This window comes from Pristiophorus japonicus, chromosome 7 (genome assembly GCF_044704955.1).
Source record: "Pristiophorus japonicus isolate sPriJap1 chromosome 7, sPriJap1.hap1, whole genome shotgun sequence".
Taxonomy (NCBI): Eukaryota; Metazoa; Chordata; class Chondrichthyes; family Pristiophoridae; genus Pristiophorus; species Pristiophorus japonicus.
Genome location: NC_091983.1, coordinates 163,362,391 through 163,388,339, shown reverse-complemented (window position 1 = coordinate 163,388,339; position 25,949 = coordinate 163,362,391). Strand labels below are relative to the sequence as shown.

At 43.7% G+C, this 25,949-nt stretch overlaps 1 protein-coding gene across 2 annotated transcripts in view; it reads right to left on the bottom strand.

Moving 5' to 3' along the window:
* The window catches only part of hbs1l (HBS1-like translational GTPase), a 188,911-nt gene that overhangs the window by 58,342 nt on the left and 104,620 nt on the right, over window positions 1-25,949 (bottom strand). For both annotated transcript variants that reach the window (XM_070885504.1, XM_070885503.1), the window contains 2 exons: window positions 5,392-5,494; window positions 1,968-2,212 (listed from right to left, as the gene is read on the bottom strand). In XM_070885504.1, the coding sequence (XP_070741605.1) occupies window positions 1,968-2,212; window positions 5,392-5,494 (348 nt within the window). The remainder of the gene's footprint in view (window positions 1-1,967; window positions 2,213-5,391; window positions 5,495-25,949) is intronic.

Genomic DNA, 25,949 nt, shown 5'->3' with positions numbered 1-25,949 from the left:
GAGTGACTGCTATATTTGTTCATGTAAACACTGTTGTTCGCATGCCTGACACGAGACTCCCAAAGCAAGCGCTCCACTCGGAACTCCTTCATGGCAAACGAGCCAAAGGTGGGCAGAGGAAACGTTTCAAGGACACCTTCAAAGCCTCTTTGTTAAAGTGCAACATCCCCACCGACACCTGGGAGTCCCTGGCTAAAAACCGCCCTAAGTGGAGGAGGTGCATCCGGGTGGGCGCTGAGCACCTCGAGTCTCATCGCCGAGAGCATGCAGAAACCAAGCGCAGGCAGCGGAAAGAGTGTGTGGCAAACCAGTCCCACCCACCCTTTCCCTCAACGATTGTCTGTCCCACCTGAGACAGGGATTAAGGTGACTGAACAGTCCAATACGAGAACCAAAGAACTCATTTTAAGGGTGGAAGCAAATCTTTCTCGATTCCGAGGGACTGCCTATGATGACACTGTTTTGATTCCCATTGTCTTGGGAATTGATGACACTTGAACTCAAGCAAACCTAATGGGAAATCCCACACGTAACTGACAGATCCTGACAGGGCAGAAGAATTACTTGGGGACCTCGCTCTCAGCTTACTAGTTATTTTTATGCTGCTGTATGACGAGACATGTAGAGGTGCCACTTTGAGATTCCATGGGCTATACCAATGCCCAAGTTATCGCAGTAGAGGTAGTCAAGTGTCGCATTTGTTTTATCAGTTGTATCCAAGAAGGGAGTGAGAATTAAATGTTCTGTAATTTGGTGTACTGTGCTATTGCTATTATTTTAATAAATCTGTTCTTTGTTTATAGATCTAAGCCATGCTTGAATATTATTTATTCTATTTTGCTGTCTGAAGCTAAAGAAAACACTAAGCTAAATACAGTAACAAGGGTTTCTGTTTGGCTCATTACATTAAACTATACTGGGTGTATAAAGGTAGGGAGTGAGGGTTCATTTATGGGAGAAGTCTTGGCTGCTGAGCACGAGGAAAGTTATCAGTAAAAAAAAATGTAATACATGTCAGCAAAGATAAAAATTATAAAAGCAACCTTATTGAAATATCCATGTATGTTGTGTGTAAAATACCAAAAGCTGTGGGTGACCATATTTGTTATGGGAAGGGCAACCTGTATGGGTCCATAGCTAGAAAAACTTTACTGGCCTGCACAGATAATTTTTAAAGTCTCATCCTTGTTTTCAAATCACTCCATGGCCTCGTTCCTCCCCATCACTGTAAACTCCACTAGCTCTACAACCCTCTGAGGTCTCTGCGCTTCTCCAATTTTGGCCTCTTGCGCATCCCCAATTTTAATTGCTCCACCATTAGTAGCCCTGCCTTGGTCCTAAGCTCTGGAATTCTCTCCCTAAATCTCTCCGCCTCTCTGTCCTCCTTTAAGACATTCCTTAAAATCAAGCTTTTGGTCATCTGTCCTAATATCTCCTTATGTGGCTGTGGTGTCAAATTTTGTTTGATAACGCTCCCGTAAATGCCTTGGGGTATTTTATTACGTTAAAGGCACTGTATAAATGCACGTTTTTGTTGTTAACAATCACTGTTATTCTACTAATCAATGTCATGGTTCATTTTTCAATTAATTTTATTTTTAATTATTAATTTGCTTCCCTATTTAGCTGCTGTCACAGGACACATGATCCTCTTGCCAAAACGATCGACAAATAACTTTGTCCATCTGCTGCTGCTGACCTGTGAGTTGTTACTGGAAGACACACTGAATTGCACGAGATGATACTCCTTCCCTGTTAAGAAGCTTCATGCCTATAGTTGAGGCCTTCCCACGGCCAGAAATTTGCAGTGTTCTGAATGGCATACAGGCACACCTGCATCCTACTAGTCTGTGGTGCATCAGGTTGGAAAGCCACTGTGCTCTCCTGCTGGATCACCTGCAATAACAGTTCTAATAAGAAAACGATAACCGGACACAATTTTAACTACAGGGCCAATTATCCCTTACCAATAACAACAAGATTGAGTAGCTGTTTGCCTCCTTGTCTCTTTTCAAGTTCAGCCTTCACATCAATCTGCTGCCTTGCTTTGGCAGAGCCTTTACTTGGAGCCTGGACCACTGTTGCTTCTTCAGTTAAAGGGACAACATGAGCTGTAGAATTTGGCTTGGGTGCAGCCTCCAGCACCGCGGATGGAAAAGCCTCTTCAGGCACTGCACCCTTTCGCAGGTGGTCATTCTCATCAACATTTGCACTATAGCCAATGAAATAAACATTAGTGCATCACACACCCAAACACACTCATATTTCTAATGTATGAACACATTCATGCATACTGTAAAGAAGAAAAATAAGGCACTGTCGGAATTATCCTATGGCTGTAAACAAAATTTTCATTCACCAGAGATAGCATAAATTGAACTCAGTAAAATCTACAAGACTCTCAAGTGAACAATTGATTCGGTAAAATAGAATAACCATAGGGCTGATTTTATGAATGTGCACTTAGGTGTCTTATCCACAGAACATGCATATTTTAAATTAATTTTAAAAAGCTAGCACGGATTTGTTAAAGACAAATCGCATTTAACCAACTTGATCCAGTTTTTTGATGAGGTAACAGAGAGGGTTGATGAGGGCAATGCGGCTGACGTGATGTACATGGATTTCCAAAAGGCGTGGATACGAAATTGGCTAAGTTAAAGGAAACAGAGTAGTGGTGAATGGTTGTTTTTCAGATTGAAGGAAAGTACACAGTGGTGTTCCCCAGGGGTCGGTACTAGGACCACTACTTTTCTTGATATATATTAATGACTTGGACTTGGGTGTACAGGGCACAATTTCAAAATTTGCAGATGACACAAAACTTGCAAGTATAGTGAACAATGAGGAGGATATAATACACTTCAACAGGACAAACAGGCTGGTGGAATGGGCAGACACGTGGCAGATAAAACTTAACGCAGAAAAGTGTGAATTGATACATTTTGGTAGAAAGAATGATGAGAGGAAATATAAACTAAAGGGTACAATCCTAAAGTGGGTGCATGAACAGAGAGACCTGGGGGTATATGTGCACAAATCATTGAAGGTGGCAGGGCAGGTTGAGAAAGCAGACAGGATCCTGAGCTTCATGAATAGAGGTATAGAGTACAAAAGCGTGGAAATGATGATGAACCTTTATAAAACACTGGTTCGGCCTCAGTTGGAGTACTGCGTCCAATTCTGGGCACCAAACTTTAGGAAGGACGTGAAGGTCTTAGAGAGGGTGCAGAAAAGATTTACGAGAATGGTTCCAGGGTTGACGAACTTCAGTTATATGGATAGACTGGAGAAGCTGGGGTTGTTCTCCTTAGAGCAGAGAAGATTGAGAGGAGATTTGATAGAGGTTTTCAAAATCATGAGGGATCTGGGCAAAATAGATAGAGAGAAACTGTTCCCATTGGCAGAAGGGTCGAGAACCAGAGGACACAGATTTAAGGTAATTAGCAAAAGAACCAAAGGTGACATAAGTAAAAAAGATTTTTACACAGCGAGTGGTTAGGATCTGGAATGCACTGCCTGAAAGGGTGGTGGAGGCAGACTCAATCACGGCTTTCAAAAGAGAGTTGGATAAGCATCTGAAAGAAAAAAATTTGCAGGGCTACAGGGAAAGGCTGGGGGAGTGGGACTAGCTGAGGTGCTCTTGCAGAGAGCCGGCATGGGCTCAAATGGCCCAATGGCCTTCTTCTGTGATGTAACCATTCAATGATTCTATGATTGTGAAATTGTTGTGTGCTGCCCACAATTTTCCATCCATTTTTAAGTTAATTGATTTGAGGTGGGCAATGCTGGAGAGTGGGTTGGGAGGGAATGGGGAAATAAAAATTGGCCTGATCATTCTCCAGATCATTGTTAGATTGGACATGGCTGTGGTTCCTCACCAATACTACAGTCATAGTTTAGTTCTGTTATACTGAGTCACTTTAGAGGTTTCCACAGCATGTGAAACCATATACCATGTGTCACCATTGTCAACAGAAAGGGGAGAAAAGCAGAGAGAATAAACATAAACATGCCATTCCTTCAGAATAAATATAACATTTGTATAGCAAGGCTAGATTTAGTAAAGCACAAAATGTAGACTGACATTCCAGTGCAGTACTGAAGGAGTGCTGCACTGTCGGAGGTGCTGTCTTTTGGATGAGACATTAAACCAAGGCCCTCTTAGATGGACAAAAGATCTCATGGCACCTATTTGGAAGAAGAGCAGAGAAGTTCGCCCCATCATCCTGGCCAACACTTATCCCTCAACCAATAACTAAAAACATCTGGTCATTATCACATTGCTGTTTGTGGGAGTTTGCTGTGCGCAAATTGGCTGCCGCATTTCCTACATTACAAGTGACAACACTTGAAAAGGACTTCATTGGCTGTAAAGTGCTTTGGGACATCCTGAGGTCATGGGATGAAGTCTTTCTTGCTTTCTTAGTTAACACAGACATACCCAAATCATGGGTGCATTATAGGTCTTCCACATTCATGAAAGAATGTCGTAATTTGTTCTGAAAATACAAGCTTTCCTATATTTACTACTATGTAAAAATCATTAAATAGGGACTAAATGAAGATGGATAAATAGTTTGGGTTTTATGCTCTTCCTGCAGTTACAGAACAGCTATTAAAAGCAGGGCAATCTCTGCACCAACATGAATGTCCATGTCACACCAAGCTGCACACTTTTAATACAAAAAATTAGGTCATTATAGAACCAAATCCATTTCAAGTAGGAAGATGGTAATAGCAACAGTTTCTCAATATTACTCAGAATTCTGAATCCTTACATTGTGCTTCAAATGTACTTAACTGATTAGTAAAAATGGTACCTTTTTTGGCCATGCAGCCAACACATATAGTATCAGTTACCATACCCAAAAAAACCCTGAAATAGGTTTTGCGGACATGAGAAAGCATTGAGAATCATATCCTCTTTGAATTACAATAAACTTTATTAACAATATAAAGCAGTTAAACTTAGTGCAACTTAGTGCAACACATAAATTTGGTCTCTGGTTCATTTCACATTTCCCTCATTACCTTTAAATGAGTTTTTGTAACATGTTACTTACTATCCACATAGAAAAGGTCAGACAACATTGTGAACAGGTTCATTTGTTCGTCCGTTTCTACACATGCAGCCCTTCCCACACCATTTTAGCAAAAACAAAAGTGAAATGTGAACTAATTCAGCAAGACAGTTCAAATTTAAAAACAGTCTCTTATTCTAATCAAGATAAGCTTATCTCTGAAAACTATCTCTACTCTGTGTTGTATTTCCCACGAAACCTTTGGCAAAAACATTTATTAAACAATAATCCAAATTTTGACTACACTGGCAAGAAGTGCAATTTAAAACATTTAACCAGTATAAGAGAGAAAAAGAGAAAGAGTTACCTTGGTATATTAAAGCCTGTTATTTGTTTTCCAGATACTGTCATTTTTGCTACTTTTGGCACAATGTCAGCATCAACCCTAGCAGGTTGTTCCCTTGCTTTGCCTAAAGTATAAATGCAGTAAGATCAGAAAGGTAGAATAATATACAGCAGTAAAATTTAAATTACAAAAGGTGCAGTTATACAATCATTTTTGCTTCACTGCAAAGATTAGGTGAAGCAACACAAAAAATTGGCAAAATAATTCAGGGATCAAGTCAGTCTTTTGAACACATCAAAACGAAGCAATGTGACACACTCCCTTGGAAAGGCTGCCACACCATCTGGCCTTGGTATATAGTGCATAGTATAACTCCAATGTGGTATGTTTATATGTTTAAAAGTATTCAGGTGGTCCATTCATGGGCACTTTATAAATGTACCACAGTGTCATTTTAATGTGTGGATGCTCCTGTCCGTGCTATCAAAATAATAATTTACCTGTTGATGACCAGATCTCTGCACGTGTTGGGCAGTGCTGAAGCTCACAACACAAACCCTACCAGCTATGCATTGTGCTCCAAGTACAGGTCTCAGAGGGGTGCTGCAATACACCTAGCATAAAATACAACCAGACTGCAGCAAGTGACCACACTTAGCTTCCAGACAGCCCAAAATCTGGATCAAATGAGTTGCACAGTGACAAAAGGAGCCTGAATTTCTGGCACACTTCCTAATACAAACTGCATTCCTATTTAACTTGCCTTTGGATGGCATAAAATTGGCACACAAATGTTGAAAGTAACTGAATATTGTGTTCCCCTTTTAGGGGGAAAAGGGCTCAACATGTGGTAACAGGATACCAAACAGGTAACTTGACTAAATTCCTTTTTCCCTGCCACTCAAATCTCAAATATGTTCTTTATTTTGCTTCCATGCAAAATAAATCTGATTATCATGATATCATCTTCTGTATGTACCAGGGGTGCATCACTTAAATGCTGTTATAACCAGAAACATTTTTTTTAAACCAATACTTCTAAGGCAGTCCCCCGGAGTCGAAGATGACTTGCTTCCACACTAAAATGAGTTCGAAGGTGACTGATGAGACCAATGCTGGATCTACAGTCTCTGTTACAGGTGGGGCAGATGGTGGTTGGAGGGACAGATGGATGGGGTGCTTGATTTGTCGTACGCTCCTTCTGCTGTTTGTACTGGGCTTCCGCGTGCTGCCAGCGAAGAGACTCAAAGTGTTCGGCGCCTTCTCAGATGCTTCTCCTCCATTTTGAGTGGTCTTGGGCCAGCGATTCCCACGAGTCAGTGGGGATGTTACATTTTTTCAAGGAGGTTTCGAGGGTGTCCTTGAAGCGTTTTCTCTGCCCGCTTGCCGTGAAGAAGCTCGGAGTAGAGTTCTTGTTTCGGGAGTCAAGTATCAGGCATGCGGACAATGTGGTCCGCCCATCGAAGTGATCGAGTGTCGTCAATGCCTCGATGCTGGCCTGAGAGAGAATGCGTGAGACACATTGGTGCGCCTATCCTGCCAATGAACTTGCAGAATTTTACATTGGTGGTACTTCTCCAGTGCTTTGAGATGCCTACTGTACATTGTCCATGTCTCTGAAGCATAGAGGAGGGCGGGTATCACTACTGCTCAGCAGACCATGAGCTTGGTGCCGGGTTTGAGATCCTGGTCTTCGAACACTCTTTTCCTCAGGCGGACAAAGGCTGCACTGGCACACTGAAGGCAGTATTGGACTTCATCATCGATGTCTATCCTTGCTGATAGTAGGCTCCCAAGGTGTGGGAAGTGGTCCACATTATCCAAGGTCTCATCATGGATCTTGATAATCAGAGAACAGTACTGTGTGGCGGGGGCAGGTTGGCAGAGAACCTTTGTCATACTGATGGTTAATGTAAGGCCCAGACTCTCGTACACCAGTAAAGGTGTCAACAATGGTTTGGAGTTCGGACTCTGATCTTCTCTGCGCATGTGCAGGATCAACCCTTGACCACCAAATCGTGGGAGAATGACCGCGCATGCGCAGAGAAGATTTTCCGGACGTTTTCTGCAGTGGTTCTGCTTTCCTTACTAAAGGTAAGAAAATCACTGACTTTTCTCCCGTTCTCGCCGCCTGGTCCAGTCCGCTATCGCTAGGCTTCGCCACCGCCGACATTGAGGACCCGAAAACCGCGAGAGTACGCACCAGCAGTATTCCGGCGGTTAAAAAGATGCAACCGCCAGAATACCACTATGAATCCGGCACCAGTGATCGGAGGGGAAAATCTAGCCCTTATTTAAAATTAATTGAAATTAAATTTAATTATGTGAAGTATTTTTTTTAATTTATTTAAAATGTTTGTGTTTTTGGGGGTATCCCCATTCACAGAAATGGTGATCTTCGTACAAATGGAACTCATCATTACTGTGAATCAGGATACGCCATTTTCATTGGTTGGTCCGGCCCACGTGATCCCAGGCTGCACATACGCTCCTGGAATATGTGGGCCTCTGCGCTGGACTGCGCATGGAGGCCTCGTAGCACAAGTGCTCATTCCTCCTGGACTACCAGGTATATTTGTAAATATTTTTGTGGTTGGAAGCCACAATTACAGGGCCATTATCTTTACTTTTAAGAGCCCTGTAGCAAACTGGTCTTAGAGATATCTTATGGACCTGGCTATTGGGCCTCCACAGCCCACCCCTCGCCCCCATCTGGACCTCTCCTTCCCCACTGATGACCTGGCCTCCTCTCCTCCTCCAGCACATGGTGAGTACCATGGCCGTGACACCCCCTGCCCTCTCACTCTGAACCCCAGTGGGCCACTGCCCAACTCACCCCCCACCCTCCCCAATGCCTGCCTCCAACCACACCTCGGACCACCTACCATCAAGGGCGCTACCAAGCGCCGAGCCTGCAGCCAACATCTCACCGTAGGCAACTAGGCCAATACAGCAGTGCCTGGTCTCCAGTCGTCTTGGACCCCCTTGCCACTGGACCAAGACCTTGCTCAGTTTAGCCTGTGTGGTAGCCGGTGTGCAACAACCACCCCATGTTAAAAGAACTCATGCACAGGCATTTTCCACTCCTCTAACATGAAGTTTGGGACCCTGAACGTCAGGACCTTCATGGACAACCTCAACAGCTACAGACCGGAACGCCGCACCGCCATAGTTGCCCGGGAACTTAGACGCTTTGATATCGACATCGCCACCCTAAGCAAGAACAGCCGGGCAGGGGAAGGCCAGCTCAAGGAACAAGGTGGAGGTTACACCTTCTTCTGGAAAGGGAAACCAGAGGCAGAATGCCGCCTCCACGGAGTCGGCTTCGCCATCAAAAATGAGCTGGTCGACCGCCTCAAAGACTCCCTCTGCGGGGCTAACGAACGCCTCATGACGCTTCGACTCACCCTATCCTGGAACCAGTGCGCCACAGTCATCAGTGCATACGCCCCAACACTCGATGCAACAGATGAGGCCAAAGAGGGTTTTTACTTGGGGGGGAATGATTCATCAGGGGAGGGCAGCAGCACCCAAGTTCATGGCACCGTGGCTGGTTCTGCTGCACAGGAGGGCAGGAAAAAGAGTGAGAGAGCAATAGTGATAGGGGATTCAATTGTAAGGGGAATAGATAGGCGTTTCTGCGGCCGCAACCGAGACTCCAGGATGGTATGTTGCCTCCCTGCTGCAAGGGTCAAGGATCGCTAGGAGGCTGCAGGGTGACTTGGACAGGTTAGGTGAGTGGGCAAATGCTTGGCAGATGCAGTATAATGTGGATAAATGTGAGGTTATCCACTTTGGGGGTAAAAACGCGAAGACAGAATATTATCTAAATGGCGGCAGGTTAGGAAAAGGGGAGGTGCAACGAAACCTGGGTGTCATGGTTCATCAGTCACTGAAAGTGGGTATTCAGGTACAGCAGGCAGTGAAGAAGGCAAATGGTATGTTGGCCTTCATAGCTAGGGGATTTGAGTATAGGAGCAGGGAGGTCTTACTGCAGTTGTACAGGGCCTTAGTGAGGCCTCACCTGGAATATTGTGTTCAGTTTTGGTCTCCTAATCTGAGGTAGGACATTCTTACTATTGAGGGAGTGCAGCGAAGATTCACCAGACTGATTCCAGGGATGGCTGGGTTGTCATATGAGGAGAGACTGGATCAATTGGACCTTTATTCACTGGAGATTAGAAGGATGAGAGGGGATCTCATAGAAACATATAAGAATCTGACAGGACTGGACAGGTTAGATGCGGGAAGAATGTTCCCGATGTTGGGGAAGTCCAGAACTAGGGGACATAGTCTTAGGATAAAGGGTAGGCCATTTAGGACTGAGATGAGGAGAAACTTCTTCACTCAGAGAGTTGTTAACCTATGGAATTCCCTGCCGCAGAGAGCTGTTGATGCCAGTTCACTGGATATATTCAAGAGGGAGTTAGATATGGCCCTTACGGCTAAGGGGATCAAGGGGTATGGAGAGAAAGCAGGAAAGGGGTACTGAGGGAATGATCAGCCATGATCTTATTGAATGGCGGTGCAGGATCGAAGGGCTGAATGGCCTACTCCTGCACCTATTTTCTATGTTTCTATGTTTACTCCAACCTCGAAAAATCCCTGACCTGTGTCCCCGCGGGTGACAAACTGATTCTCCTCGGCGACTGCAATGCCAGAGTCGGCAAGGACACAGACCTCTGGGTAGGCATGATTGGCAGAGAGGGGGTAGGGAAAGCCACCATCAGCGGTACCCTACTCCTGACAAAATGTCTAGAGCATGAACATATCATCACCAACACTTTGTTCTGCTAGAGGGACAAATACAAGGCATCGTGGCAACACCCTCACTCCAAACACTGGCACCTGCTCGACTAACATCGTCTGAGCCAGGGATCGGAGGATGTGCACATCACCCATGCCATAACAGGTGCTGACGACTGCTGGACGGACCACTGCCTAATCCGATCCATCATTGACATCAACATAGCCCCAAAGCGAAGGGGTCAGCAGAAGCAGTGTCGCAAAAAGGTCAATGCCGGGGCACTTAAGAACCCAGCTAACTTTACAGTTAGCACCTCACAGCTAACCTGGCGTGCCTTGATGACCCCAAGACGCAGAATGCCCACAGCGCTTGGTCTGCCCTCCAGGCCTCCATAACCAGTGCCTGCAAAGAGACACTCGGTCACTCAACCAGGAAACACCAGGACTGCTTTGCTAAGAATGGTCAGGAGATTCAAGAGCTAATAGATTGCAAGTGCAGGACATTTCTGAGCCTTATACAACAACCCAACTCAGGAGCCTTATACAACAACACAACTCGGGAGCAGCAAAACAGCATTACAGACGGCTCAAGGCTGAGGTCTAACAAAAAAACCGGGACCTAAAGAACAGATGGTGGATGGAGAAAGTACAGGAGTTACAGCAGCTGGCCGACAGCCATGATGTGCGAGAATTCTTCATCGCAGTCAAGGCCACCTATGGTCCAAAAACACAAGGCCCCACCCCACAGCTGACCAAGAATGGGCAAACACTCATCAAGGACACCGAGGCAGTCAGGGCCCGCTGGAAGGAGCACTTCGAAGATCTCCTCAACCGAGACTCTGCCTTTGACTCGAGTGTTCTCAACTCCATTCTGCAGCATGCTTCCCGCCACACATCAGTAAAACCCCAACACTGCACGAGGTAGAAAAAGCCATAAGACAGCTAAAAAACAAGGCTATGGGAGCGGATGGAATCTCTGCTGAAGCACTGAAGTATGGCGGAGAGGCACTGCTGGCACGAATACACGACCTCATCTCTCTCATCTGGAGGGAGGAGAGCATGCCGGGAGATCTTAGAGATGCAGTGATCGTGACCATCTTTAAAAAAGGGGACAAGTCCGACTGCGGCAACTACAGAGGAATCCCTCTGCTATCAGCCACTGGGAAAGTCGTCGCTAGAGTCCTCCTCAACAGTCTTTTCCCTGTGGCCGAGAAGCTCCTCCCAGAGTCGCAGTGCGGATTTCGCCCCCTCCAGGGCACAGCGGACGATTTTTACAGCACGACAGCTGCAGGAAAAATGCAGGGAACAGCGCAGCCCTTATAAATGGCCTTCTTCGATCTTACAAAGGCCTTTGACACTGTCAACTGCAAGGGTCTATGGAGCGGCGTCCTCCGTTTCAGATGGCCCCAAAAGTATGTCACCATCCTCCGCCTGTTCCACGATGACATGCAGGCCGTGATCCTTACCAATGGATCCATCACAGACCCAATCCACGTCCGGATCGGTGTCAAGCCCGGGGCTGCATCATCATCCCAACCCTCTTCTCAATCTTTCTCACTGCCATGCTCCACCTCACAGTTGACAAGCTCCCCGCTGGAGTGGAACAAAACTACAGAACCAGTGGGAACCTGTGCAACCTTCACCATCTCCAGGCCAGGTCCAAAACTACCCCAATTTCTGTCGTCAAGCTACCGTACGCGGATGACACATGCGTCTGTGCACACATCGAGGCTGAACTGCAGGACATAGCCGATGTAATTACTGAGGTGTACGAAAGCATGGGCCTTATGCTAAACATCAGTAAGACAAAGGTCCTCCACCAGCCCGTCCTCGCCGTACAGCACTGTCCCCCAGTCATCAAGATCCACAGCGCGGCAACGTGGACAATGTGGACCACTTCTCTTATCTCGGGAACCTCCTATCAACAAGAGCAGGCACTGACAACGAGATCCAACACTGCCTCCAGCGCGCCAGTGCAGCCTTCGGCTGCCTGAGGAAAAGAGTGTTTGAAGACCAGGCCCTCAAAACTGTCACCAAGCTCATGGTCTACAGGGCCGTAGTAATACCCGCCCTCCTGTATGGCTCAGAGACGTGGACCATGTACAGTAGACACCTCAAGTCCCTGAAGAACTACCACCAACGATGTCTCCGCAAGATCCTACAAATCCCCTGGGAGGACAGACGCACCAATGTTCGCGTCCTCGTCCAGGCCAACATCTCCAGCATTGAAGCACTGACCACACTTGATCAGCTCCGCTGGGCAGGCCACATAGTTCGCATGCCAGGCACGAGACTCCCAAAGCAAGCGCTCTACTTGGAATTCGTCCACGGCAAATGAGCCAAAGGTGGGCAGCGGAAACGTTACAAGGACACCATCAAAGCCTCCCTGATAAAGTGCGACATCCTCACTGACACCTGGCCAAAGACCGCCCTAAGTGGAGGAAGTGCATCCAGGATGGCGCTGAGCTCCTCGAGTCTTGTCACCGAGAGCATGCAGAAATCAAGCGCAGGCAGCGGAAGGAGCGTGCGGCAAACCAGTCCCACCCACCCTTTCCTTCAACCACTGTCTGTCCCACCTGTGACGGAGACTGTGGTTCTCGTACTGGACTGTACAGCCATCTAAGAACTCAAGTTAAGAGTGGAAGCAAGTCTTCCTCGATTCCGAGGGACTGCCTATGATGATTTAACATTTTAGTATAATGTTTGAACGTATGCAAAAAAATGAAGATTTAGATCATCTTTTTCAAACCCGGCTTTCAAGTTTCACTTCACCATCATTGATGTCTGCAATTTTAGTAGTATCAAGAAAAAGTAAAACGCTTTTAAAAAACCTTACAAGCACTGATGTGACTAATATAGTATCTCTCCCTATACATTGATCTTGTTCCTAATCATAGGAAAACCAACAAATAACTATGACTGTATGTAATGCAAAGCTGCCCCTCTGCACATCCTTAATATAACTTCTGATAACATCCTTTCACCTTACAGGCCACTACCAATCATAAATCCTCCTCTTAATAAAAGAGCAAGGCGTTTTATCCATAACCGCCATCTATACTACTTTGTCAGGCTAGTAGGAAGTGCAATTCAAATAAGATATGATGGATGATGGCAGGTTTCTCCTTCAACAGAAAAAAAAGAGAACATCTCACTTTCACATAACACTTCCCCATCTCGGGATCCAGCTGGGAGCAGAAATACAAGTTCCATTAACTAGGCTCAAACCTGCAACCTTCTGATCAGCATTCTTTTTGTATCTTAAATTTATGAGCAGCTGGATTACCTGAACATATGTTCTTGATCTCTTTTGTCTACTATATAGAAGTATGAGGGTGTTAAAAGACTACCCTAAATACATAGAAAAAATAACTCCCAAGTAGCATTCATACGTTAATATAAAATAATTCACTCAAAGGAGAACTTTTTTCAACAGGCTAAATATTTAGAATATTTTAGGGCTAGAAATTCAGTTTTCGGCAAAAATTGTATTTTTTCGCCAAAAATATCACTTTTGTTCCGTTGCCGCTACGAGGCCTAAAATTCAAGCTTCAATTTGCGCAGTGGTAAAAATCGGCATTGCACAAGGATTCGTGACGTAGTTTTCTACAACTTTACTCCAAGGCCGATACCACTGCGAGAGAGGCCTAGGCCTGGGGGGGGGGGGGGGGGGGGGGGGGGGGAAACACCAAAAAGAAAATTGCCCCCCCAAATTTATTTTTTTTTTAAATCACAAAACATTCACAAGATGCCTAACTATCAATTCGCTGAAAAAGATCTCAGCACTAGGTCTCGATTCTAGTGAAAGATCCAAAACCCAGAGTCAAATTATACAACAGATATGCGAGTGGTGCCTTAAGTGGCATTTGTTCAATGTGTCATGTACAAAGTGCAGTATTAACACATAGTATAGATGGGACTGGATGACACATTGGGTTAGTCATTAGCTTTTTCTCTCTGGACTCATTTTTAGAGTGGAAGCAAGTCTTCCTCGATCCCAAGGGACTGCCTATTATGATGATGATGATGGTCCTCTGGAAGCTGGATTCAGATCCAACATAGACTGATGAGATGCTAGGCTCTTGTTTGCTGGCTATGTGGATCCTACATAAAATGAGTTTGGCAAATTTCAATCCAATGCCAAGTGGGAATGGGCCCAGTATTAAAAAGATCCTTATCTGGCTATCTCACTCAGAGAGGCGACAGAATGTAACAGGTAAAATGTTACTGTTCATTAAGCGGTGCCTTTGAGAGGTAGGGACTGAGGTGCATTGCTACTCTGTATCTGCAAGATTTACTCTGTGTCTACCTGACCTTGGAATGTTGATACTAACATTGGTTGCTCAAAATTGGAACCAATAATATCCCTCAACTTGATGAGCAAAGACAAACTCAATGTGTAGTACAGATTAGGTGGAAAGGTTCTCATTGATAATAGCTGTCAAATGTACCTATCATCTGAGAAATGCCTACTGCTCGCTCTCCAGTGAACATATACCCATGCTTCTCTGATCTGGATAACAGGACAAAAGCAGACTCTGATTACCCTATTATGTGTTTTTATTTTATTTGTCATCGGGATGTGTGCAACACTGGCAAGACCTCATTTATTGCCTATCGCTAGATGGTGATGAACTCAAGGTCAATGTTTTATCCCAGACTCACAAGGATACATGTGGTTATGATGAAGAGAGAGTTAAAGATTAGATAGTTACGTTTTTAATTTTCTTGCAATGAACACAACGTTAAAAGTGCTGTGATCGAAGAAAGTTGAGTTTCAGTACTGTTCGCAGCAGGAATTGTATGAGACAGAAATATGCAATTTTCAATTACTGTCCTAAACATTGACTGACTTGGAAAGAGTTTCACAAGTAAAGGTTAAAGTGGTTTATCTGAATGCAATTACAATTAGAAACAACACTTCAACTTCAACTTTAGGAGTCCGAAACCAAAAAATGCACAATTTCCTTTAAAGAAATATCAAATGTTTTGGGACTTTTTCACCAAGGACACCAAAATATAGACAGATCTAAAGGGGAAAGTGTCAGGTCTGCCTTTGACTAAGTTCAGGTATAACTAAGTATTATGGATTTTTGCTCCTTCCACCCCTTATGAACTCAGTACTCACTTCATAATATCAATAACCTAGAATCTAAACACATCATTCCAACAACTTGCTAACTTGTTCAGGTGAACTTATGTGGTTATGTTTGTAAAAAGCTTCACCTTTAAAAAGCAGAGTGTAACTATTTTTTTAAATTAAACCAAAATTATTACTCAGATCTCCTGTATGCACCTTGTCAGGAAGGATCTGCTGTCTGAACTAAACCCAAATGGTGATGAGGTTCACAATAATCTACCATACACCTTGCAAACCACAACAGCAACCACTGCACAGGTTCGGGTTGTGGTCAAAGTTGTTAAAGATATGCTTCAGGTGGGGGAAATTAAATACCACAGAGTCCCTTGCTATGCAGAATGTATACTGAAAACTTACTGCCAATGCAGCTTCCAAGGCTTGGTTTATATTCAGAGCAAAGGTAACATATGTCTGCCATTAGAGCCTTGAACTCAGCAGTCAGGTTGAACTATAGCATTTATGAAGGGTTGCTGTTGGAATCTTTGTTTATGTCTGTCCATTTACCATACTTCACACAACTGACATTCTGCACTGTAAACCACAAAGTGTCATGTTGAAGATGCTTTGTGCACAAGTGCTTATTTATTTTCGATGCCTGCTATCAGTCTATCACCTATTTAAAAATACATGATAACATTCAAGTTCCGTGCTAACCTATTTTTAGAACACATTTAAAATTTTAACTCAAAGAAAGTACAAATTGTCTTCAAACCTTTGTAAAAAGATCTACATGCTTTGGGGAAATTTTGCTAATTGTTGTCAAATTTAAAAGGCAACTTGAGTCCTTCATTATTTTCTGTGAGCTTTTAAAATCTGTGCAATTCTGCCGGTGCTCACATGGAGGTGCTATTTCATTAAAACTGTACAAAACCACACAACACATCAATATCACTTTCCATATCTTCAGCAATCATGACACTTAGTTCACATTATTAAAGCAGAACACAAATATATTACAGAAAATAATTACAAATTTAAAACAACCGCTGCTCATTAGTGTTTGGAAGACTGAAGCACCTGCTTTTAATCAAGAATATTTCTAAAATTGGTCCAATAATCACTTTCCATTACCATTATGGAAGACTAATGTAGGTCCCTAGCTGTCAGAATCAGGTGAATTCATAATGGGGAACAAGGAAATGGCAGACCAATTGAACAAATACTTTGGTTCTGTCTTCACTAAGGAAGACACAAATAACCTCCCGAAAATACTAGGGAACCGAGGGTCTAGTGAGAAGGAGGAACTGAGGGAAATCCTTATTAGTCAGGAAATGGTGCTAGGGAAATTGATGGGATTAAGGCCGATAAATCCCCAGGGCCTGATAGTCTGCATCCCAGAGTACTTAAGGAAGTGGCCCTCGAAATAGTGGATGCATTGGTGATCATTTTCCAACAGTCTATGGACTCTGGATCAGTCCCTATGGATTGGAGGGTAGCTAATGTAACCCCACTTTTTAAAAAAGGGAGAGAGAAAATGGGTAATTATAGACCGGTTTGCCTGACATCGGTGGTGGGGAAAATGCTGGAATCAATTATTAAAGATGTAATAGCAGCGCATTTGGAAAGCAGTGATAGGATTGGTCCAAGTCAGCATGGATTTATGAAAGGGAAATCATGCTCGACAAATCTTCTAGAATTTTTTGAGGATGTAACCAGTAGAGTAGACAAGGGAGAACCAGTGGATGTGATGCATTTGGACTTTCAAAAGGCTTTTGACAAGGTCCCACACAAGATATTGATGTGCAAAATTAAAGCACATGGTATTGGAGGTAATGTACTAACATGGATAGAGAACTGGTTGGCAGACAGGAAGCAGAGAGTCGGGATAAACGGGTCCTTTTCAGAATGGCAGGCAGTGACTAGTGGGGTGCCGCAAGGTTCAGTGCCGGGACATCAGCTATTTACAATATACATGAATGATTTAGATGAAGGAATTGAATGTAATATCTCCAAGTTTGCAGATGACATTAAGCTGGGTGGCAGTGTGAGCTGGATGCTAAGAGGCTGCAAGGTGACTTGGACAGGTTAGGTGAGTGGGCAAATGCATGGCAGATGCAGTATAATGTGGATAAGTGTGAGGTTATCCACTTTGGTAGCAAAAACAGGAAGGCAGATTATCTGAATGGTGACAGATTAGGAAAAAGGGAGGTGCAATGAGACCTGGGAGTCATGGTACATCAGTCATTGAAAGTAGGCATGCAGGTACAGCAGGCAGTTAAGAAAGCAAATGGCATGTTGGCTTTTATGGCAAGAGGATTTGAGTATAGGAGCAGGGAGGTCTTGCTGCAGTTGTACAGGACCTTGTTCAGACCACATCTTGAGTGTTGTGTGCAGTTTGGTCTCCTAATCTGTGGAAGGACATTCTTGCTATTGAGAGTGTGCAACGAAGGTTCACCAGACTGATTCCCGGGATGGCAGGACTGACATATGAAGATCGACTAGGCTTATATTCACTGGAATTTAGAAGAATGAGAGGGGATCTCATACAAGCATATACAATTCTGACGGGATTGGACAGGTTAGATGCAAGAAGAATGTTCCCGATGTTGGGGAAGTCCAGAACCAAGGGTCACAGTCTAAGGATAAGGGGTAAGCTAATATAGGACCGAGATGAGAGAAACTTTTTCACCCAGAGAATTGTGAACCAATGGAATTCTCTACCACAGAAAGTTGAGTCCATTTTGTTGGATATATTCAAAAGGGTGTTAGATGTGGCCCTTACGGCTAAAGGGATCAGGGGGTATGGAGAGAAGGCAGGAGTGGGGTACTGAAGTTGCATGATCAGCCATGATCTTATGGAATGGTGATTCAGGCTCGAAGGACCGAATGGCCTGCTCCTGCACCTATTTTCTATGTTTCTATTATCTGTGTATTCTTAGGTATGTTGCTAATATGAAAATAATGTTCCAGTGTAAAGTTATGAGATTTTCCTCTAGTTATTTTTCATTAAATTTAAATCAAATAGAAATTTATAATAGTTATAGAACAAAGGCATAATTAGCAATAAATGACTGAGTCTTCAAAGTTACATAATATTAGCCAGATAACAGTCTCTGAAATTGAACATAAAATCTTTGAAACTGAAAATTAGAAATAAGGTGTAATGTAAAGACACCATCTCAATTGACAATGATCTCTAGAAAAAGGTGATAATTTCAAGTCATGGTGCACTGCTGCTGTAACAGAGACTGAGACTATCTCCACAGAAGGGCTGATCAAGTACTGGTAATAGTTACTATCCATCAAGATGCCAGGGGGGCAATGAAGGAAGATTGGGTTATTATTTGCTTTGATGTATATGGTTTATAGTAATTTGTATTTGGTGGTTCATAAAAATACAATGCTTTCCATGCAGTACTGTACAAACTACATTAAAGTGCATTATTCCATTCTTCATGCTAGGTACAAGAGTATAACCTTGTCTTTAAACTGACCTTTATGCCCCGCCCACCTCAAAGAAAATACTGGGAACATTAGTTGTTCATAAATAAGGTTATTTCCTGCACATAAAAATATAACCAAGGGGATTTCCAGCTTGCTACATCTTAGCCTATTACTCCTCCCAATGCCAGCTGAACCTGAATAATGCAGTATTAAACTGTGAAACATACTGATGTTAAATCACATTATTTTAAGTGATAAGCAAATTATACAATTGGTTTAAGATCAGGAAAGTCTTTCATTTGACAAACTACAAATGGGAGTAGTTTTTTTTGTCTATTGGTGTCGGTTGGAAAAAATGAGTTGTCTTTTGTCTGCTTTTTCTCACTGTCACTTAATATGACAAGATACAGCATGGATCACCACCACAGGGTTTATATGGTGAAAAAATAGTGCAATTTGGTGGAGACTGTTTTGGTGACAACAGGTGGCATAAAATAAAAACAAAAAATCGAGGGCAGGTTTTGCAAAACCGACAGAGTTGGAGAGAGACTGTTTTGGTGACAACAGGTGGCATAAAACAAAACATAATAAAATCATCCATCATCACCATGCAGAATTCACACATAAGTTTTAAATTTTTGTACAGTGCAAGCAATTTTCATTACCATTTTGAAATGGAATACTATTTCGTCAAAATTTCATGTGTAGTTAGTAAAACAAACATATAAACTCGGGAATTTAAATTGAGTCATATAAATTTGAATGTTTGGACAATGTTTTTGCTCTGTAGCCTTGGCAACAACAAGCGTGAAAGATCCTCTCGCAAGTGCCTGAGATACCGCATCTGCATATACACATTAGGATGTTCTAATAATCTGTGTGGTTGCCAGACACTTCTTTAAGCTCTGTCCCCCTTTTGTAACAAGACTGTTGGTACTTGTCCTCTCCCCCACCCTCTCAATTCCCTGGTTCTTTGGCCATTTCTTCCCTCTTCGCTTGTTTCTGCTCAGTTGCATCACTGTCTCAGGTGACAGGATGGCTGCTCCTTTTGGGGAGAAATGTCGTCGCGGTGCAGGAAACTGAACATCTGGGGCCAGGTCTGATTGGTAGCACTTTAAGAAGCTGCCCCCTTCAGCGGGTGAAAAATTGCAGCATCCCTGCACTGCCGTCCATGACTGGGAGGCAATTTCTACTGTGCAATTATGCCTGGGTACACCATCAAGACTACTGATGTACTGTATGGCCTATCATATGTTACAACAATGACAAGCCCTTCCATTTATCTTCCATTAAAATAATGACAAATATGCAAGTATGTCCTACAACTTAGCGTGTTTTCAGACACACAAAACCCACTGCATCTGCTGCTGCTGATCTCATTTTAAGCTGCACTTCAATAATATTTGTACCAGCTCTTTGAATCCTGACTCTTGTCTATTTTCATCTCATCAATCATCTTACTGCTTTCTGTTGTTTCTCACTGAAACTGAAAAATCATCATTTTCTGGCTACCATGTTTCTACACTTTCTATTCTGATTTTCAATCCAGAGACATATAAATGCTTATGTTTGCTCAGACATTCCTGCTTCTCACCTTAGCTCCTTTTAATTACCTGACCTTGACCTGAATAGCTAAATAAGCTGTTTCCCACTTTAGAAAATTCACCTGCTGTCAATATTGCTATCCTACAGTGATAATACCCATGGGGCTATATACAACATGCAGGCCATGATCCTTACCAATGGATCCATCACAGACCCAATCCACGTCAAACAGGACTGACTGCGTCATCGCCCCAACCCTTTTCTCAATCTTCCTCGCCATGTTCTACCTCACAGTCAACAAGCTCCCCGCTGGAGTGGAACAAAACTACAGAACCATTGGGAAGCTGTTCAACCTTCGCCGTCTCCAGGCCAGGATCAAGACCACCCCAACCTCTGTCATCGAGCTACAGTACACGGACAACGCCTGCATCTCAGCACATATAGAGGCTGAACTCCAGGACATAGTTGATGTATTTACTGAGGCGTACTAAAGCATGGGCCTTACGCTAAACATCCGTAAGACAAAGGTCCTCCACCAGCCTGTCCTCGCCGCACAGCACTGCCCCCCAGTCATCAAGATCCACGCGCAGCCCTGGACAATGTGGACCACTTCCCTTATCTCGGGAGTCTCCTATCAACAAGAGCAGGCATTGACAACGAGATCCCAACACCAGTGCGCCAATGCAGCCTGAGGAAAAGAGTGTTTGAAGACCAGGCCCTCAAAACTCCCACCAAGCTCATGGTCTACAGGGCTGTAGTAATACCCACCCTCCTGTATGGCTCAGAGACATGGACCATGTACATTAGACACCTCAAGTCGCTGGAGAAATACCACCAACAAATCCCCTGGGAGGACAGACGTACCATCATTAGCGTCCTCAACCAGGCCAACATACCCAGCATTGAAGCACTGACTACACTTGATCAGCTCCGCTGGGCAGGCCACATTAGGAAACAAGGAAAAAGATACCCCTGGAAGTTGTCAACATTTCCCAAGCAAAATTGAATTGATCAATTAATTACGCTTCAGAAATCACCATTCTTGGCGATTCATCATCTCTAATAGCTGCACAGCTCTAGTGATCGGGCTAGCGGTAATGGTTTTGATACACTCAGTGCCCTTTAACAACTCATCAATCACCAATATCCTTCATTGGTTCAGTAATTCTGCCAATGTTAGGGCTGCCAATGTCTTAGATATTTACTTCGTCGTCAATTGTAAATCTCAACACTGTATCTGTCTCTTCACTGATGGGCTCTATTAAACACCTGTCTCATACCTCCCCCTTGCAGAAAGATCTGCAACAATTACAAATCTGTAAATCAGTCCCAGCTTTTGCACTATAGGACTAAAATTGTGATGCTCCATGCTTCCCGAATTCATTGCTGCCTTTCTGCAGTCCAACAGATGCATTCACCCTTCTGATCCTTCCATCTATGCCACTGAATTATCTAATCTTATTCTAACTGCAAGGAAAAATTCATTCTTCATAGTTTCCTTCTGTCAGATTTGGCATCTTGGTTTAATTGCGTCTGCTTTTCTGTTGTCCCAAACATTCTGTCCATCACATCTTGCATCTTGATCAATCCAGAGGCAAGTTTACATAAGAACATAAGAAATAGGAGCAGGGGTAAGCCATTTGGCCCTTGGAGCCTGCTCTGCCATTCAATAAGAGCATGGCTGATCTGATCTTGGCCTCAACTCCACTTTCCGGCCCGCTCCCCATAACCCTGGACTCCCTTATCAAAAATCCAACTCCACCTTAAATATTTATATTCAATGACCCAGCCTCCACAGCTCTCTGGGGTAGAGAATTCCAAAGATTCATGACCCTCAGAGAAGAAATTCCTCCTCATTTCCATTTTAAATGGCGACCCCTTATTCTGAAACTATGCCCCCTAGTTTTAGATTCCCCCACAAGGGGAAACATCCTCTCTGCATCTATCCTGTCAAGCCCCCTCAGAATCTCTTACGTTTCACTAAGATCACCACTCATTCTTCTAAACTCCAATGAGTATCGGCTCAACCTTTCTTCATAAGACAACCCCTTCATCTCAGGAGTCAACCTCGTGAAACTTCTCTAAACAGCCTCCAATGCAAGTATAACCCTCCATAAATAAGGAGACCAAAACTGTACGCAGTACTCCAGATGTGGTCTCACCAATACCCTGTACAGTTGTAGCAGGACTTCCCTACTTTTATACTCCATCCCCCTTACAATAAAGGCCAACATTCCATTTGCCTTCCTAATTACTTGCTGTATCTGTCTGCTAACTTTTTGTGTTTCATGTACAAGGACCCCCAGATCCCTCTGTACCACAGTATTTTGTAATCTTCCCCCATTTAAATAATCCTTGCTTGTAATTTCTGTAAATCCACTATTAGAGCTGCCAAATTCAACTTAATTGAATTAAAGGGTCAGCTATCTTCTTACCCTACCAGTCTTTAGCCATCTTTTTCACTAACTTACCTCTTCAAATTTTGATTTTAATGATCGTAATAAAGAACCTCCCCCATTTTGTTCAATCATTATGGCAATCAAGTTTTATTGCCATTAATGTCGATTAGATCTTCCACACTCTGGACGCCAATGAAATCTCTGGTCCTGATATTACAGGTTGAACCTCCCTTATCCGGAACCCTCGGGTCCTGGCCTATTCTGGATAAGAGATTTTTCCAGACGAGGGGTGGTCATGTTAAATTGGATGGTATAGGTACTGAGCAAGGGGATATCGGCTGGCTGGCTTGGGGCTGGGAGTGCGGCAGAGAGATCATGGGGGCAGTGGGGGGTGAATCGCGGGGTCAGGCCAGCGATTGCGGGAGTCAGCAGCGAGGAAGGACTTCAATTTGTTCATGTTGGGAGTTCTGTGCATGCTTCACCCAGTGGCTGGAAATGGTTCTGGACGAGGGATGGTTCCAGATAAGGGAGTTCTGGATAAGGGAGGTTCAACCGGTACCTTAACAATCATCCTCAAGATGTGTACCCTTCTCTTATGCCATCCATTTAATCTCTCTTACTCCCAGTGCTTCTTTGGAAATGTGCTCAAGAGTTACTCTCTCCCTATGAAAGGTCCTCACTCTTGCCATTCAAATTAATATCCTACTGCCGTTACTGCTTTCTAAAATTATAGAAGCTACTAACAACTTTCTAATTATCCATTACCTTGAAAGCTCTGGCTTAATCCATGATCAGCAACATTAGCCTATTCTACTAGGGATCTCACTTAAAAGTGCAGTGACAGATCCTGTCAGAGGTTTTGGAGATGTTCAAGGCTATGCTTAGCTTTTTGTCTTCAGTCTTGATGATGGGTACACACCTGAAACACCAAAACGTGTCTTTTCTCTACAGATGCTAACTAACGTGTGCTTTTCAACATTTTGTATTTTTGCTTTGGATTTCCAGCATTTCTGTTGTTTATTATTTCTTCTATGACCTTGCTGCCTATTTTATGCATCTCCAGCATTCTGCTTTTTAACACTTCTGCTATTAATATGTCATTGCCCTGAACATTTCCAAAACCTCTGAAAGGGTCTGATACTGCAGATCTAAGCTAATTACAATCTTATTGCTTCCCACTAAAGTGATGTTCATGACTATCTAGTTTCAAGTCCCTCTCTCTGCACTAGTTGATGGGTTCATCACTCCCCCACCCCACCCCACCCTCTCCCCAACTCAGCGTTTCCCAAATGCCCTCTCCCACTACCTTTCTTCCTCATTTCAATAAACCTCTCCACTCATCATCCAACCCTATCCATTCATTTGATGATTATTTGACTGTATATTCATCAACCTTCTTGTATTCACATACCCTAAGTGCTCACAATCTTCAGTCTCCGCAGTGCATAGAAACATAGAAAAATAGGTGCAGGAGTAAGCCATTCGGCCCTTCGAGCCTTCACCACCATTCAATAAGATCATGGCTAATCATTCACCTCAGTGCTCCTTTCCTGCTTTCTCTCCATACCCCTTGATCCCTTTAGCTGTAAGGGCCATATCCAATTCCATCTTGAATATATCTAATGAACTGGCATCAACAACTCTCTGCGGAAGAGAATTCCACAGGTTAACAACTCTCTGAGTGAAGAAGTTTCTCCTCATCTCGGTCCTAAATGGCTTACCCCTTATCCTTAGACTGTGACCCCTGGTTCTGGACTCCCCCAACATCGGGAACATTCTTCCTGCATCTAACCTGTCCAGTCCCATCAGAATTTTATATGTTTCTATGAGATTCCGTCTCATTCTTCTAAACTCCAATGAATACAGGCCCAGTCGATCCAGTCTCTCCTCATATGTCAGTCCAGCCATCCCGGGAATCAGTCTGGTGAACCTTCGCTGCACTCGCTCTATAGCAAGAACGTCCTTCCTCAGATTCGGAAACCAAAACTGAACACAATATTCGAGGTGAGGCCTCACCAAGGCCCTGTACAATTGCAGTAAGACCTCACTGCCCCTGTACTCAAATCCCCTCGCTATGAAGGCCAACATGCCATTTGCCTTCTTCACCGCCTGCTGCACCTGCATGCCAACCTTCAATGACTGATGTACCATGAGACCCAGGTCTCGTTGCACCTTCCCTTTTCCTAATCTGCCGCCATTCAGATAATATTCTGCCTTCATGTTTTTGCCACCAAAGTGGATAACCTCACACTTATCCACATTATACTGCATCTGCCATGCATTTGCCCACTCACCTAACCTGTCCAAGTCACCCTGCAGCCTCTTAGCAGCCTCCTCACAGCTCACACCGCCACCCAGCTTAATGTCATCTGCAAACTTGGAGATATTACACTCAATTCCCTCATCCAAATCATTAATGTATATTGTAAATAGCTGGGGTCCCAGCACTGAGCCCTGCATCACCTCACTAGTCACTGCCTGCCATTCTGAAAAGGACCCGTTTATCCCGACTCTCTGCCAACCAGTTCTCTATCCACGTCAGTACATTACCCCCAATACCATGTGCTTTAATTTTGCACACCAATCTCTTGTGTGGGACCTTGTCTAAAGTCTTTTGAAAGTCCAAATACACCACATCCACTGGTTCTCCCTTATCCACTCTACTAGTTACATCCTCAAAAAATTCTAGAAGATTTGTCAAGCATGATTCAATGGTTGAATCACAACAGCCCGTATTTTGCAGCCAGTGGCGAACAAACGGCGCTACCCATTCATTACACTGACCCACAGACTTTGTGCGGGCTTTTACACTGCAACTATCAGTAATTAGAAATCCAAAATGGCACGGCACCCTCTACAAGGGATCTGGGACCTGTGTGAACAGTGAATGCAACCATGTCTCTCCTTAACCAATCAGATTGAAGAATCCTTACTTCGACATGCATAACCAGGAAATGTAAGTTAGAATAGTTAATTCAATGCTAAATCATATACAGAACATATACATAATAAGAAGGAAAGAAAGATAGGATTAAGAGAGAGAGATGAGAGAGACAGAAAGAAAAAGTAAAAAATAATTTAAAAAAATAATTTTCAGTGCAATAGTGTGTTTGGCAGTAATTAAGACTGATTACGGCATTAAAAATTCACTTACACTTAAATGGACAAGCTCTAACTTTTCCTGGCATGTTTAGTGGGGTATCTATCACGCAGGTACTGCAAATTCACACCCTTACATGTATTTGAATGCCAAGTCACTCGGCAAGGTACCATCATAGTGAAGCTTCTGGAGCAGCAGGGCATCTCAGACAGCAACTTCCTGGTTTCTGCGTTTAACTACCTATGGCAGACGCCGAAAGTTGCTG